This window comes from Podarcis vaucheri (genome assembly GCF_965113315.1).
Source record: "Podarcis vaucheri genome assembly, chromosome: 2".
Classification (NCBI taxonomy): domain Eukaryota; kingdom Metazoa; phylum Chordata; class Lepidosauria; order Squamata; family Lacertidae; genus Podarcis; species Podarcis vaucheri.
The window spans coordinates 111,666,482-111,682,385 of NC_138760.1; the positions used below are offsets into that span (position 1 = coordinate 111,666,482).

The 15,904-nt window shown below is 47.4% G+C and overlaps 1 protein-coding gene and 1 long non-coding RNA gene across 3 annotated transcripts in view; both read left to right on the top strand.

Annotated features, from left to right (window-relative positions):
* Positions 1-1,771, top strand: part of LOC309525545 — an 86,180-nt gene extending 84,409 nt beyond the window's left edge. The window contains exons 2-3 of the long non-coding RNA XR_014216403.1: positions 454-542; positions 602-1,771. This is a non-coding gene — a long non-coding RNA (uncharacterized lncRNA). The remainder of the gene's footprint in view (positions 1-453; positions 543-601) is intronic.
* Positions 1,772-3,325: 1,554 nt separating this feature from the next.
* Positions 3,326-15,904, top strand: part of CAMK1 (calcium/calmodulin dependent protein kinase I) — a 45,562-nt gene continuing 32,983 nt past the window's right edge. Inside the window, exons 1-3 of one of the 2 annotated variants that reach the window (XM_082210445.1) lie at positions 3,333-3,476; positions 6,351-6,393; positions 14,778-14,948. In XM_082210445.1, coding sequence (XP_082066571.1) covers positions 14,863-14,948 — 86 coding nt within the window. In that variant the 5' untranslated portion in view covers positions 3,333-3,476; positions 6,351-6,393; positions 14,778-14,862. Of the gene's footprint in view, positions 3,477-6,350; positions 6,394-14,777; positions 14,949-15,904 lie in introns of both variants that reach the window. The other variant, XM_082210444.1, reaches the window with a different exon arrangement.

The window sequence follows — 15,904 nt, forward strand, 5'->3', positions numbered from 1 at the left end:
CAATTTCTGTTCTCATCCTGAAGAAAAGTTCTTAACCTGAGGCACTATTTCTGGGTTAGCGGAGTCTGTAACCTGAAGCGTATGTAACCTGAAGCGTATGTAACCCGAGGTAGCACTGTACAGTGGTGCCTCGCAAGACGAAAAGAATCCGTTCTGTGATTCTCTTCGTCTAGCGGTTTTTTCGTCTTGCGAAGCAAGCCCATTGACGGATTAGCGCTATTAGCGGTTTTTAGCGGCTTTTAGCGGCTTATCGGATCAGCTGATAAGCGGCTTAGAAAAAGGGGGGGGGAGGAAAAAAAACCCGCAGGAACTCGCAAGACATTATCGTCTTGCGAAGCAAGCCCATAGGAGATTCGTTTTGCGGAGCATCTTCAAAACAGAAAACTCTTTCGTCTAGCGAGTTTTCCATCTTGCGAGGCATTCGTCTTGCGGGGCACCACTGTATAACTGAAGCTTGGTGGAGACAACTCCCTGATCAAATTAGATCAGCTGGAGGATATAACTAATACAAAAAGTATTGATGTAGCAGAAAAGAGGGGGAGGTTTTTTGTTTTGTTTTTTTTTTTTTAAAGTGTACTGCCTGCAGGGAAAGATGAGCAAGGTAGCCTGTAAAGAGGAACTGGTAAAAAAAAAAATCGAGAGAAAGAAATAAAAGCCACATTGTGGCTTTCACAGCCCACTGAACCAAGGAAAGGATGGGGATGGTGAAACAAATTACAAGGAAACGTTTCAAGGAAGCAAGGCTTTAATTGACTTCAACTGCTCCGATATCTGCTAGGCTTCAAGCTCTGCTAATCAGGGAATCGCCCAACAAATTCCTGCCAGACCTTGCTGACAAAAACCTCCTCTTCTAGAAGGTGGAGGAATGAATTGGGGGGGGGGGGTTGTTGACTGTCCTTGATCTGAATTAATAGGGAAGAGTTAGTCAACGAGATCCGAGTGGCAGGAAATTTGGGGGGGAAGTGGCTGCAAGTAATGATGGAACTCGTCGTTTTGTGTAAAGCCCAAAGCTAAGGATCAGATGTGTGCCTTGGATTTCGGGAAAGCTGGTTTTGTTTTTAACAAGTTCAGGAAAATACTACATAGGATTTGAGTGCCAATGTGGTGTAGTGGTCAGAGTGTCAGACTAGGACCTGGGAGACCAGGGTTCAAATCCCCACTTGGCCATGAAGCTCACTGGGAAACCTTAGGCCCACTTCAACAGGGTTGTAAGAACAGGGTTGTTCACCACCTTGAGCTCCTTAGAGGTAAAAGGCAGATACAAATGCAATAAATAAATTCCGCAGCTAGATAGGGACAGGAGTCAAAGTTGGGCGGCATCTTCTGGAGAAGGAGTTACTAAAGGCACAATCTCAAACCATTCCAATGAGAGAGAATGGCGAGGCATCTAAGAAAGCCAGGGCGGCCCCCGCAGCTTAATGAGGAGCTGGAAATAGAGAGCACGTGTTTGAGAAGTGTAAGGAACGACAGGTAACCAAGTAACCAGGTGAAAAGCCTGGCTTGTAGGGCCAGTGTCAGGAAAGCTAAAAGCTCGGAACAAGCCGAGACTGGTAAACAATGGGAAGAGCAATGGAAAAGGGCTGTTTTCATGTGCATTTGGAGCAATGGTTCAATTCCTGCTGCTCAGTATGGGTGGTGAAAAGTGAACAGAGCTGCTCAACTGTTTTCCTGTCTTCTCCCTTAAGGGAAACTCTCTGTAATCTTAAATAGAAGATGTAATAATTTATGCCAGAAGGGAAAACAGTGGCAGGTAACCACTTTTCATTGGAAGTCCTGCCTTTTTATAAAATGGTTAATAAAATTGTTACAGAGTTTAGGTAAATTAGATAAGATTTTTATAGCACCTTTTTGTTTTGTTAAGTTTGTTTAAAAATTTTGTGCGGCATATGTATTTGACGGTTTTCGTGTCCCCGATCTGATGGAGCAGGTTTCAAGTCTCCTCTGAACTAAGGTGTGGGTGGGTGTTAATCCTAAAGTGTTTGGGAGAGTTGTACACCTTGTACACGCAGAGTCCCTCTGTGCCTTTGATATCCGGGCTAATGTTTAAAATTCCTCCAGTATACTAGTCCTTTTGAGGTAGCCTGCTTCGAGAAAGTCCTCTGAGACAAGGTTGGAAGAGCTGGGTATATTTAGCATACAGGAGACTGAGGGAAACTACAGCGTTCTTCAAATACAGTGGTACCTCGGGTTAAGAACTTAATTTGTTCTGGAGGTATGTTCTTTACCTGAAACTGTTCTTAACCTGAGATTCCACTTTAGCTAATGGGGCCTCCCGCTGCCGCCACACAATTTCTGTTCTCATCCTGAAGCAAAGCTCTTAACCCGAGGTACTATTTCTGGGCTAGCTGAGTGTCACCTGAAGCGTCTGTAACCTGAAGTGTCTGTAACCCGAGGTACCACTGTACTTGAAGTGCTGTTGCATAGATAAGGTCAAAGACTTGTTCTCTAATGCCTTAATGGGCAAAACTGGATCTCAATGCGATTAAGGTACAGAGGTGTTTTGGTGGAAAACAGAGAAAAACACCTTGCTGGAATAGCAATTTGACCACCCACCCACCCACCCACCCCTTCCTCAGATTCTGGGATCTCGATCTGCACTTCGTCAGGTTTCCTGCTATGCATGTTTTTACTCAGAAGTCCACCTCACTCGGGTCAGCGTGCAGAGGATTGGGAGCCTCAAGCAGCTGCAGAAAAGCTTTCTTTAAAAGAGTAAAAAGCAATTATTATCATTTGTTTCGAACATATTCTGAGGATCTCATCAGCGTTACAATGGGAAAGGATGTTCCGATGCGAATTTCTTCTTGCGTGCACTGTAGCAGAAACGAAGACGTTTAAATCAAATGTGCTTCCTTATCTCATATACTTTTATTTATCGTGGAGGGAGAATAAGAGCAGACAATTAACAGAGCGCTCCACTCCACCCCGTCTCGCCTTCCATAGTACCCTAATGTTGACCTTAGGGGCTGCAGCTCATGGCGTTACAAACCGTAGTGGATAAAAACTAAATGACTCCTGTAAAAAGGGACCCCCCCCGAACCTTTTAAACCCCCCCCCCGCGATAAAATTCCTCCCCTGCCTGTTCCATCCCTAAATCAGGTAGCCCAGAGCGCCGCGGTGTGTGAGCGTGCGCGCTCTCGCGCTGCGTATTTATGAATGGAGCGGCGGCGCTGCCTTCTCCTCCATCCAGCCCCCTTTCACTTCGGTTTAATCCCGTCGCCAGGCAGCTCCCGCCTCCCGAGCCTCGGATTGGCTTCGTGCGGGCTCCAGCTCCGCCCTCTCGCGGTGACATCGCCGCTGGCTGGAGGGCGAGCGCGCACAGAGCTGGGGAGGAGAAGGCGGAGAGGGGCGCGACGACGGACGCCTTTCCCCCATCTCGGCTGGCGGCGGGGCGCGGAGGACCCGAGGGAGCCGCTGCCGCGCACTCAGCTCGCGAAGCGGGACAGCCCCGGCGCAACCGCCACCGCAGATCCCTCCATGTAAGTAAGGAGGGCGTCTCGGGACTGCGCCGCCCGGGGACAGATTGGAGACGGATGAATGGGCGGCTGGCGGCGTTGTCTGTCTCCCTGGCTGCAGCCGTGCGCCTTTCTCTGCCTGCTGCGCCCGCGCGCCTCTACCGCTCCTGGGCATGCATGCTCGCCCGGGTGCGGGTAGGGAGGCCGGCGTGGATCTCGACCTGCGCCCCGCCAGATCTGCGCTGTGTGAGCCTTGGCTGCCTGCATTTGCCCGCGCGATTTACTTCTCCTTTTCCTTCCTCCTATGGTGAGCTGTCGTTGCGCGTGTGCCTTGCCTGCCTCTCACTCCGCAGCACATCATCTCGGCACTTGGCCGTTTCTCTGCACCTGCTTGAGGCTCCCAGTCCTCGGCATGCTGGCCCGAGGGGGAGGAGTGTAAACATGCATAGCAGGATCAGCGTTGTGCAATCCTCCCTCTCTCTCTCTCCCTCCAAAAGGGATCTGCATAATCGCCTGTGCGAATGTGTGTCCGGTGCGTGGAGAGGGTGTGTGAATGGCTCGAACCTGTATGAATAGGTGCACAGGTGTGCCTGAGTCGCCGCAGCCATTGTCTGCGCAACGCTCTGCACTTCTGCCTGCGTGTAATTATATCTGACCCATGCACATACTTGCGCACTGTGCATGCCTTGGAGCAGGATGCCATGTCTGGAAGGGCTGCGTAAAAAGTGGCACATGCCTTTCTCTGCCTCTCTGCAGCTGGGGAGGAGAGACACGTTGCCAAATATGCCTGCCTCTGCCCAGGCTCTCCGTCTGCACAATCTTTTTCATAAAAAAGGATAAATGATGCATGTCTGAGTGAAGAAATGGGCATAGATCTTGCTCTTCCCTGTGCATTGATGTGCGCTTATCTCCAAGCAAATGTACATGTGTCGAGCCATGATGATGCTTATCACTGTGGTTATCACTGTCACCTGCCTGCATCTGTCTCTGATGTTATGCAATTGCTTTATAGGCATGAACCTGTCTCTATCAGTAGGTCTATTGTAGTTCTTCCATGTGAAGGTACAAGTGCATATGTGAAGCTACCCGTGTGGCTGTGTCTTTGCCTACTTGTTGAACGTATTTGTTTCTGTTGGTGCCTGTTTCCGTGTAGCGGCTGTCCTCATATGGGTGAATTTAGGATCTTTCCAAATGATTCTATAACGCTCTACCTTTGCAAAGCTCTAACCCATGCATATGGACATACATACATTATATATATATATATATATATATATATATATATATATATATCCTTTTAATACCTGTTGTGGAATGGTGTTGTGGAACAAGTGGGGGGGGGCGACACTTGTTGTAAAAAGGAGAACTGAGAAAGTGGGAATTTTAAAAATTAATATATAAAAAGGACACATACTACCAATAATAAGGGAGGGAAGCCCATTTAGCCTCTTTGGGCAAGCCAGCCTTCTCCATCCAAGTATTGCTTCTTTTTTTACTCATTTCCTCAATATTCAAATCACACTACTTTGGGTGTTTGGTGAAAACAGGATTCTTCCTCTTTGTAGCATTATTATGGATAATCTGCTGTAATTGCACACTCATCATGGGCACTGATTGGACTGTGCTGATGTCGTGTTTTCTCCTTACACACACACACACACACACACACACACACACACACACACTCCCCCCCACCGTATACCATTTAAAAACTCCTCTCACCTTCCTTTTCTTGGGGGGAAATAATAATTGCGTACCTGAGATTTTTTTAATACCAGCACAGATGATTCATCCAGCGAGATTAAAAAATAATAAGAATCAGGCAGATTTCCAGTTACTCCATTCCACTCGGTGCTTCCATTCATGGGCGGCCTGTTAGCCACTGCAGCAGCCTCCCTTTCTGCTTCCTCCGGATACAGGCAAACAGCAGGATGACACTTTTGCATTGTACCTCCCTGCAGTCACCCCTATCCACCACACTCCTACCCCTAAAGGGGAACATGCCGTCAGCAATTTCTGCTGCAAACGATTAGCACGAATGCTGCAATTGGTGGGCAAATGGGGCACGTGAGGTGTGTGTGTGTGTGTGTGTGTGTGTGTTGGTCTAGAATATTGCATTATCACTGGCTCTGTGTGTGTATCTGTGTAGATGACCCCTATGCCTGGTTCTGTAGAGGGGTGTGTGCCTATCTGTTTACATCCCTGCGATGATGGCATTTGCCTTGGGTAGCGCTGAGTCTCTTCCTGCCTGCCTCTTCTGCGTACGCAGCGCTCCATTTACCAGATACAAAGGTTTTGATGGAGAGTTTATTGACGACTCTGGCCTTTCCCTGTGGCTTGGTCTGAAAATACAGGGGGATCTGATGGGAAGCCCAAGACGTTGTTGAAGTACAACTCCGTTTTCACCCCATTGTCCATGTTTACTGTGGCTCATGGAAGTGCAACATCATCTGCTGGGCCACAGGTTTCACATCCCTGGGATGGGGATGCAGTAGAGTAGCTACAAGGGAAGCGGAGTCTGTAGTTCCATATTAAAGTCCTTGCGTTCTTCAATCCCCTGCAACTCCAGTTTCTTTCTTTTTTTAAAATGTCAGGTAGTAGGGTCCCGCCTGAGACCTTACAGAGCGGTTGCCATTCAAAGAAGCCAGGTCCTTGTCTCTTAACCTTGTAGCAACTTGTAGGGTACGAATTGGCAGGCAGCAGCCGTGTTAGTCTGTTGGAGCAAAGCCAAACTCAGAGTCCTGTGACACCTTCAAGACTGGCACCTTTTCCATCAGACGTCACTGCCCACCTGCCAGTTCTTCGTATGCAAAGCTGTCTTTAGTTGCCTGCAGTGCTGTTTTGCTAGGAAAAGAGGTGCCGGAACTCACCACGAACTCCTCTCTTGTTCTCTTATAGTGACAACCTCTCACCACCTGAGATGTGCCAGAACTGAGTTCCGGTGAGTTCTGGCTGGGGGGAAAGAAGCCCTGGTTGTCTGGCTTGCCTTGTCTTTCTTACTTTACCTAATGTAAAGCCTGATGAAGCAGACTTTACTCCATGGTCGTTTATACCATAATAAAGCTTGTTAGTCTTTAAAGTGCTGCAATACTCTTGCTTAAAGGTAGCGGTTGGTCAACTGGCAGCCTGAGATCCCAGTTTGTCCTCTCCGGCCCCCTGCAGCAAGATCTCTGACCCAGTGGTGTCTCTTTGCATTCCCTGGGCATGTGTACTGTTTTCTCCTTAACCTCTTCCTCCCCAGAATGATCAACAGCAAAATTGAAAAGCGCTTCCCCCCCCTCTCTCTCTCTCACACACACACACATGCACCCACACACACAGAGGTTTGATCCAGAGAGTTGCAGGTTTATCCCCTTCTTATGCACCTCAACTGCTCTCTGTTATGTGAAAGCCAAGAAGCGTGCAAAACAGTTGTATGGTGGTACCTTGGGCTAAGTACTTAATTCGTTCCGGAGGTCCATTCTTAACCTGAAACTGTTCTTAACCTGAAGCACCACTTTAGCTAATGGGGCATCCTGCTGCCGCCGCACCGCTGGAGCACAATTTCTGTTCTTATCCTTATTATTCAGGTTAAGAAGCACTATTTCTGGGTTAGCGGAGTCTGTAACCTGAAGCGAATGTAACCTGAGGTACCACTGTAATTAACTATCGCTCAGAAGGGGAGAACTCTCTTGCCTTTGCCGGTGCCTTGGCATGGCAGGACCAGGTGATTTAACACATTACATATCCCCCACCCTATGAGAGCATCCTGGATTTGCCTGCATGCTATTCAGGCTGCCTTCATGTTGTCTCTGTTTTGCAGGAGGGATTCAAGCTCATACCCAAAACTTAGGTTTGTGCAGTTAAAGCGAAGCAAACCACTGTTTCACCCTAGCACAATAAATCCATTTCCCCCAGACTTCTTGCACATGGACACAAACACACGTTGGGAGAGACTGACACATTTCCACTGTGTAATGGGAGTGGAACCAGTCTGTTGGTCCTTCAGCACTTGTTCAAGTCAACATGGGACTAATAATAATAATATGTTGACCACGGATGTAGCCTTCAACTCCAGGCAGTTTTGTGAAGAGGAATCTGCAATTATACAACACTGACTCATGAACACCAGATCCGGCCCTTCCATGTTAAGCTCTGTAGGTGCTTGGCTTGCGTTTCAGAGTTGCATTTTGGCACTTAGCTATCTCGGCTGGATGATTCCGCACTTAGGTTGCCTGGGGCATAGTGCTGCTGTTTCTCCTGGTAGGAGGAAGTGTCATTCGATGGCATCATGTGTCAATTCATCTAAATGCAGGCTGGTGTAAAATGGGCTGTTAATGTTGCCGTTTTTAACGATAGCCGTGACGCAAATATTTCTGCCCAGGTGGGAGAAACCTGGCTATATAATGAAGAGATGAGGAACGACTCACTAAAATCACCCCAGACCATGCTAGCTAGACCTGGATGGGAGTTGCAGTCCAACAATAACATGTGGAAAAACGTTCTGCATCCCTGTTATTAGAGGGCAGAGTGTCCCTCTGCAGTTTGGACAGCATTGGTGTGGGTCTGGATCTGGCTGGGGAGCAGTTAGAATTGCTGGATTAGACCAATGTCCCATGTAGCTAAGCATTCTGTTGTCACAGTAGACAACTAGGTGCCCTTGTGAAGCCCCCAAGCAGGACAGGCATGCAACCACATTCTCCCCACTTGTGAACCCCATCTTTGTTATTCAGAGGCATATTGCCTCCAACATAGCAGGTGGCGCTGTGGTCTAAACCATAGAGCCTAGGGCTTGCCGATCAGAAGGTTGGTGGTTCGAATCTCTGCAATGGTGTGAGCTTCTGTTGTTTGGTCCCTGCTCCTGTCCACCTAGCAGTTCAAAAGCACGTCAAAGTGCAAGTAGATAAATAGGTACCACTCCGGCGGGAAGGTAAACTGTGTTTCCGTGTGCTGCTCAGATTTCGCCAGAAGCAGATTAGTCATGCTGGCCACATGATGTGGAAAAACTGTCTGCGGACAAACGTCAGCTCCCTCGGCCTATAGAACAAGATGAGCGTGCAACCCCAGAGTCGTCCACGACTGGACCTATCTCTGAGTGGTGTGAGATTCCCGGGGTTCCGGGCGTTCTTATCCAGGGTCTGTGTTTCTTTTTGGGAACAAGGCACAGCGGCGTCCGTGGTGTCTTTATGATATGATGCAACCTGATCCTACAGCACAGGGCCTCCCAGCATTGACACTCCAAGAGAGTCTTGCTTCTCCCCTAGTGGTAGCCTTGGATTCAGAAAGACACCAGCTGTGGTTCTTTGCAGCTTGCTGACTTTTACAGAGTGCAACCTTTCCCCCCTAAGCCACCTCACAGCCAGTTCTGAAACTCTGCTTTTGAACTCTGCTTTGGCTTTCCAAATGGCTCGTTACCTTTCCTTTGTCCTTCTTAATGGCTCGTCTCCCAGGCAATTTCCTGCCACGGGAAGCTGTCCTGGCTCATATTGTAATACTTGCTAAATCCAGTGTCTGGCATCCAGTTTTAACACTCCAAGCATTGATTAAATTCTAACATTTACTGAATCCAGGAATTTAGGGTATGCAGCACTCAAAAACTCATAACAATATCTTTTGGAAAGTTGTTTGTCTGTGCATTTGCACACCTCTTAAGATATTGTGGCTGCATTTGAATGTATTTCTTGTACACATCGGTTTTATGTAGATACCTATTTGAACCTTTGGAGGGCTTATATGAACCTATATGTTTAACTAAGGATGGCTGCACTTACGGTTATTGCATGCTTAATATGAGCTGCTATTTGTTGTTGTTCATATATTATTTATTTTTCTTTCTCTCTCTCTCATTTATTTTTCTTCTGCTTCTCTCCCTCTCTCTGCCCCCCCATTTGTTAAATTTTCAAATAACAAAGGGTATATTAATCAAATTTTCCACGGTGGTTCCTGGAATCAAGGAGCAGTTTTTTTGGTCCGGATTTGGATACAGTTGGATACCATTTTGTCCCAAGATGGCAGGCTGAACCTTTCAAAAACTGCACTGCTTTTAACAATCAATTTCAAAACTGCACTGGTTTTGTTGTTTGTTTGTTTGTTTGTTTGTTTGTTAGAATTCCTCAGCACTTCCATCAACGAACCTAGTGGATGCAGCTTCATCAAAGAACAGCTGACCTGATTGTGGGTAGCGTGGAAAGGCAGCGGCTCCAATCCTTGAAGTTCATAGACAATTATATCAGTTGCGCCGACTACCAGGAGCATGTGGGCACATTTAAAACTAGTGTGCCAGCTCCGCCTGTTCCTGGAGATGTCTGCTCTGGCCATGGTGACAGTTACACCCTGTTTGGATTTATGACACAAGAGAGGGCCTTCTTGGCAACTGCTTTCCGATTGTGCAATGCCTTTCTATGGCAGTTACAGATAGGTAGCCGTGTTGGTCTGCCATAGTCAAAATAAAAAAATTCCTTCCAGTAGCACCTTAAAGACCAACTAAGTTAGTTCTTGGTATGAGCTTTCGTGTGCATGGTACCTGAAGAAGTGTGCATGCACACGAAAGCTCATACCAAGAACTAACTTAGTTGGTCTTTAAGGTGCTACTGGAAGGAATTTTTTTATTTCTTCTATGGCAGGATAGCCTGGCCCTCTCTCTCTGCTTTCCTTTTGCTGACAGGAAAATACTCTTTCCCCCCCCTTGTTCCGACAGGCCTTTGGGCCACTAATTGTCTGTTGTGGCAGGGTTTTCAGTGTTATACTTTTATTTTTCTTAAGTTATAAGTGTTCTCAGTGCTTTTAAATAGAGTTACTTATTCAATTGCTTCCTAGTATTCATATTTCTTGCATATGTTCTTAGTTATATCTGTTTTCATTTATGTCGTGAGCTGCCACAGATCCTCTTGCCTCTTTAACACCTGTGTTGTTCAGCCAGAACCAGACAACATATTAAAGAAAGACTCATGGTACAGACCCCCTGAAGTGGTACAGTGGAACCTCGGTTGTCGAACGTAATCCGTTCTGGAAGACCGTTTGACAACTGAGGCTCAATGGGTGGTCGGAAAATTCAGTTGAGAAAATTGAGAAACATTCCTCGGAAGCCGTTCGACTTCCGAGGTGTGTTTGAAAACAGAAGCAATTACAGTGGTACCTTGGGTTGCAGATGCTTCAGGTTACAGACTCCACTAACCCAGAAATAGTACCTCAGGTTAAGAACTTTGCTTCAGGATGAGAACAGAAATTGCACGGCGACGGCAGCGGGAGGCCCCATTAGCTAAAGTGGTGTCTCAGGTTAAAACGGTTTCAGGTTAAGAACGGACCTCTGGAACAAATTAAGTTCTTAACCCGAGGTACCACTGTACTTCCAGGTTTTTGGCGTTCGAAAACTGAAATGTTTGGCTTCTGAGACACTTGAAAACCGAGGTTCCACTGTACCAGTTCAGAATTGCATGTTTTGAATGCTTCCCTGTGCTTTTAACAAACCTTTCTTCCCCCCTTGTGGAAAGACAACATCATAGCACAGCCTTCACCAACCTAGTGCCTTCCAGAAAGATGTTTTGGACTACCACTCGCATCAACCCCAACATCATATGGGTGGCCCAAGAACAGGCCTGCTGGTATCTAGCCAAGTGGTCCATCTATTCCAGCTTCTTGTTCTCACAACCTCTGGGAATTGGAGAAGGATAAAGTAGCATCATCTTCCCTCTCAATCCCTAACATGCCAACTTTCCCAGGGAGGGAGAGAAGACCTAAACCAGGAAGAGAACAGGGGTACAAATGTTCTCTTAAAAAAAAAAAGAGGACGAACATCCTAATCCCATTTGACTGGGTGAATGCTACAGAAATAAGATTTGACTTCCTCCCCCCGATGTGCTCCTGTCTGCTACAGTGAGCAGAGCTGTTTTCACTTCAGAAAACAGAGCCAAGAGGAACTTCAGGTGGCCTCACATGATTCGGGTGAATGTGGCCTTCCTTTGGAGGAAGGGAACAGCATTACGTAATTCTCTTCTTAAAATGTTTGCGAACGGTAGATCGCATCCAGCGTTAAATCATACTTTGAGTAGGCGCTTGGGAATGAGTGGGTATGACTAATTTAGGTCCATTAATTTCAGTAGCTTTCCTCGGAGTACAACGTAGGCTGCATTATCCACTATATTTTTTAGAGCACATTCAAAGCACATTCTTTCCCCTCGAAGAATTATGGGTACTGTAGTTTGTTAAGGGCAGCTGTGAATTGTAACCCTGTGAGGGGTAAATGACAGTGCCCAGAATTCTCTGAGGTAAAGACTGTACCTTAAATGTGCTTTTAAGGTACAGTGGTGCCCCACAAGACGAATGCCTCGCAAGACGGAAAACTCGCTAGACGAAAGAGTTTTCCGTTTTGGAGGTGCTTCGCAAAACGAATTTCCTATGAGCTTGCTTCGCAAGACGACAATGTCTTGCGAGTTCCTGCAGGGGTTTTTCCTTTCCCCCCCTTTTTCTAAGCCGCTAAGCCGCTTATCAGCTGATCCGATCAGCAGATAAGCCGCTAAAAGCCACTAATAGCGCTAATCCGCTAATCAGTCAATGGGCTTGCTTCGCAAGACGAAAAAACCGCTAGACGAAGAGAATCACAGAACGGATTCTTTTCGTCTTGCGAGGCACCACTGTATTAGTGTGTACACAGCCTCAGTTGGCTGCAACCCAGTAGATTTTATTGTGTTTTGACTGATAACATAGGGCTCCTCCAGGCAACATGTTTGTTGAGCATTAATCCTGATTTGCTTGTGCGAAGCAGACAATAGAAAATGCCCAGTCTTTATTGATCTGATTTGTTTGCAGGGAGCCATTTTCACCTTGAATTGCTTGTGCGGCTTCCCATTAATGTCTTTCCCATCACTTTCCTAACAGCAAAAATGGCCAATCTTTAACAAGTGAGTTTATTGCGCCAGAGTCATGGAACGTTTTAGTCCGCTTCAAGTGCGCAAACCCAAGTGCCTGCTATGCGATGGAAATCCCTGCTTGAAAAGACTGACATTCTGGAGGCAGCCCTTGTCTTCAGCATCAGGCATAAGGAGCAGAAGTGAATCAGAGGCCTTGTCCACACTTCCTCCTCCGCTCCCACCACTTTCCCTCGGAGAAAGCTGCTCTTTAGCACTCAGTCAGAGCAAATGGCAATTCGGGTTTTCTCCGGATTGACGTTTGCTCCGATTTAGCACTAAATGATGGGTTTTCTGTGGGAAAGGTGCGGGCGGAAGCGGAAAACCACTCAGGGCACAGGGCAAGTGGTAATGTGGATGAGCCCAGAGTAAGTCTTTCAAGTGAAATGGACACCCTCCTGCTTAGCCTTTCCGGAAACCTCCAAATGCTGCTCGCTTTAAAGTTGAACACGGTAGCTCACATCGCAGCACGAAGGCTAGGCCCTAAGTCAGCCATTGCCAACTTAGATGCTGGCTGAGGAGAAGTTGCACTCCAAATCATATCTAGAGGGCATGAGGTTGGAGAAGGCTGCTTTGAGGGTGTGTGTGTTTGTGTGTTGCGCATGAGTGTGCAAAAGTAGGGGCAAGGCTGGCCCCTTGGGAGATGGAGGTTGAGGCAGAGGAAGGAGCTGTGTTTTCGGTGTTGCAGGAGCTACAGCTGTTGTCATGGCGACAGCTGCAGTGTTACCAAACAGGCTTAAAAGCCTGAGCAATATGCTGAAGGGCACAAAAGTGAAGAGGAATTGGGAAGAGGGAGGGCGAGATGAGGGGAAGCGAAAGAAGCCCTTGTGTCTGGCCACTGTAACCCACCCCACCCCACTGCCCCCTCCTTGAAAGACTTTGCCAGGGGGAGCCAATATGGTGCCTCTCTCAAGATGTTGCTGGATTATCAACTCCCATCAGCCCTAGAGCCAGCAAGGCCCAGGGTCAGTGATGATGAGAACTGGAGTCCAGAGACATCCAGAGGGAGGGCACTACGTTGTAGACCCTTGGGCTAAGCCTTGGGGGGGGGGCGGACTCTATAATCTGAATTCTGAGGTCCCTTTGTAAACCAGCTAATTTTAAAATGAGCTGCTTCACCAAAGATGATATAGCAGCCTTCCTGGACATTGGTGACCTCCAGATGTTTTAGACTGCATCAGTCCTGAGCACCAGCAATGGCTTCTGGGGCTGACGGAAAACGGTAGGCCGAAACATCTGGCTGGGGAAGGCTGTGGCACATCTTGGGTTCCGGATCCCAGCTTTGTTGATGCTGAGCAGCTGAACAGTGTGAGAGCCTTCTGCCGGCGGGAGGCAGGTGAACTCTCTTCCTTCATATGCATGGGATGAGCAGAACCAAACTGAATATGTAATATTCCTGCAACACTCAGGATGGCCCCTGTTTGCTCTCCTCCTAGGCAGTGCTAAGCTCCAGGAAGATTCAATAAACACACGAGACCTAACCGGCTGTGTACTTAGATAAATAAGGTATACTATTCATGTATCAAATCATAAATTTCAACGGAAGTAACTCATAAAGTTCAACAAACGAACAAAGCAGAAGACCCAGTGGATCAAATCATTCTCTAGACAGTTCATGCAGAAGGACTATCCGTGTAATACAGTGGTACCTCGGGTTACATATGCTTCAGGTTACAGACTCCGCTAACCCAGAAATAGTATCTTGGGTTAAGAACTTTGCTTCAGGATGAGAACAGAAATCGTGCTCTGGCGGCGCAGCAGCAGCAGGAGGCCCCATTAGCTAAAGTGGTGCTTCAGGTTAAGAACAGTTTCAGGCTAAGAATGGACCTCTGGAATGAATTAAGTACTTAACCTGAGGTACCACTGTAGTGTCTATTCCACCTGTCTGTTCATAAGGTCCAAGCAATCCTCATGAAAGGTTGTAGCAGTTCCACAGAATCCTTTCACAGAGTCTAAGGATTTCTGGAATATTGGCCTTGTTTTGCTGTCCTGGGCTTCATCAGTAGTTAAAGCTCATATGTGATACAGTGGTGCCCCGCAAGACGAATGCCTCGCAAGACGGAAAACCCGCTAGCCGAAAGGGTTTTCCGTTTTGGAGGTGCTTCGCAAAACGAATCTCCTATGGGCTTGCTTCGCAAGACGACAATGTCTTGCGAGTTCCTGCTGGTCCCCCCCCCTTTTTCTAAGCCGCTAAACCGCTTATCAGCTGATCCGATCAGCAGATAAGCCGCTAAAAGCCGCTAATAGCGCTAATCCGCTAATCAGTCAATGGGCTTGCTTTGCAAGACGAAAAAACCGCTAGACGAAGAGAATCACAGAACGGATTCTTTTCGTCTTGCGAGGCACCACTGTATTACAGGACAGTGGATCTTATGGCATAGTAGTAGCTACTACTACTTTGCGGTCGTGTTCTAATGCCGATATCCCTGTTCTTCCTCTCTAGGCCCTGAGTTTGCTCCACCTGCCTGCCCCTCTGCTCTGGGACAGCTGGGCGTAGGGCAGCCCAGAGGTTCAGCCCGATAAGAGCCATGCCCTTGGAAGAGGAGGAGCCCAGTTGGAAGAAACGAGCGGAAGATATCCGGGAGATCTATGAATTCCGGGAGGTGCTGGGCACGTGAGTCGTTGTTCGTTTGTTTATTGCATTTACATCCCACCTTTTTCTCCAAGGGGCCCGTGGTCGTCCCCCCCCCCCATTTAATCCCCACGACAACCCTGTGAGGTAGCTTAGGTTGATAGGCAGTGGCTGTCCCAAGGTCACCATCTTCAGCGATGAGTGGGGGTTTGATCCTTGGTCTCCCAGGTCCTAGGCTGGCACCCTAACCACTACACCACACAGCCATGTGGTTATTAGGGATATCTGGGTGAGGGCTACTCCTCTAAGGCAGGGGATTTACAGTACTGTATTTTCATGAAAACCTCAAGGCCCACCAACTCAAGCCAGGTTCAAAATAGCAGCTTGTTGTCTTCATTTTAGCTTTCTTCGTTTTCGGGAAGAGGTTGCCTTTGTTGTTCTTTCTGTTATTAAACAATTGGAAGGACCCTTGTGCGCCTTCTGCAAATCTCCTAGCAGTAGATGCTGCCAGCTGATGTTCTAAGAGCTTGTTTTCTATCATCAAGATTCCAAGGCCTAAGCTAATTGACCTTGTCTACATGAAACAGGAATTAAAAAATGCTTCAGAGTCACACTGGTTGCCATGGTTTACTGTGGTGGGAGTGAGTCTACCCTCCCCTGGGGCCTCATGCTTCTCCTCTGGCACAGCTGCAAGAAGGGGCTTGGAATATTTTGCGTCTGCTTTTTAAATTTTGTTAACCACATCTTGTGCTTAACCTTAACTATGGTTTGTTTGAAAGCAGCCAACTTCAAGCAATAGCTTACGAAGCTGTCTCGTTTCACCAAGCCATCGTTAAGATTAGTCACAGTTTAAGGTTCGAGCATAACAGTGACTGCGGTTAATTGAAATTAGAGGCCTCCATTCATCTTCTCTCGGCTATGCTGGATGAGGAAGAGAGCACATGAAGAGAACAGGGAGTGTTAGGCTCGTTCTTGTCAAGATAAACCATGGCTTATAA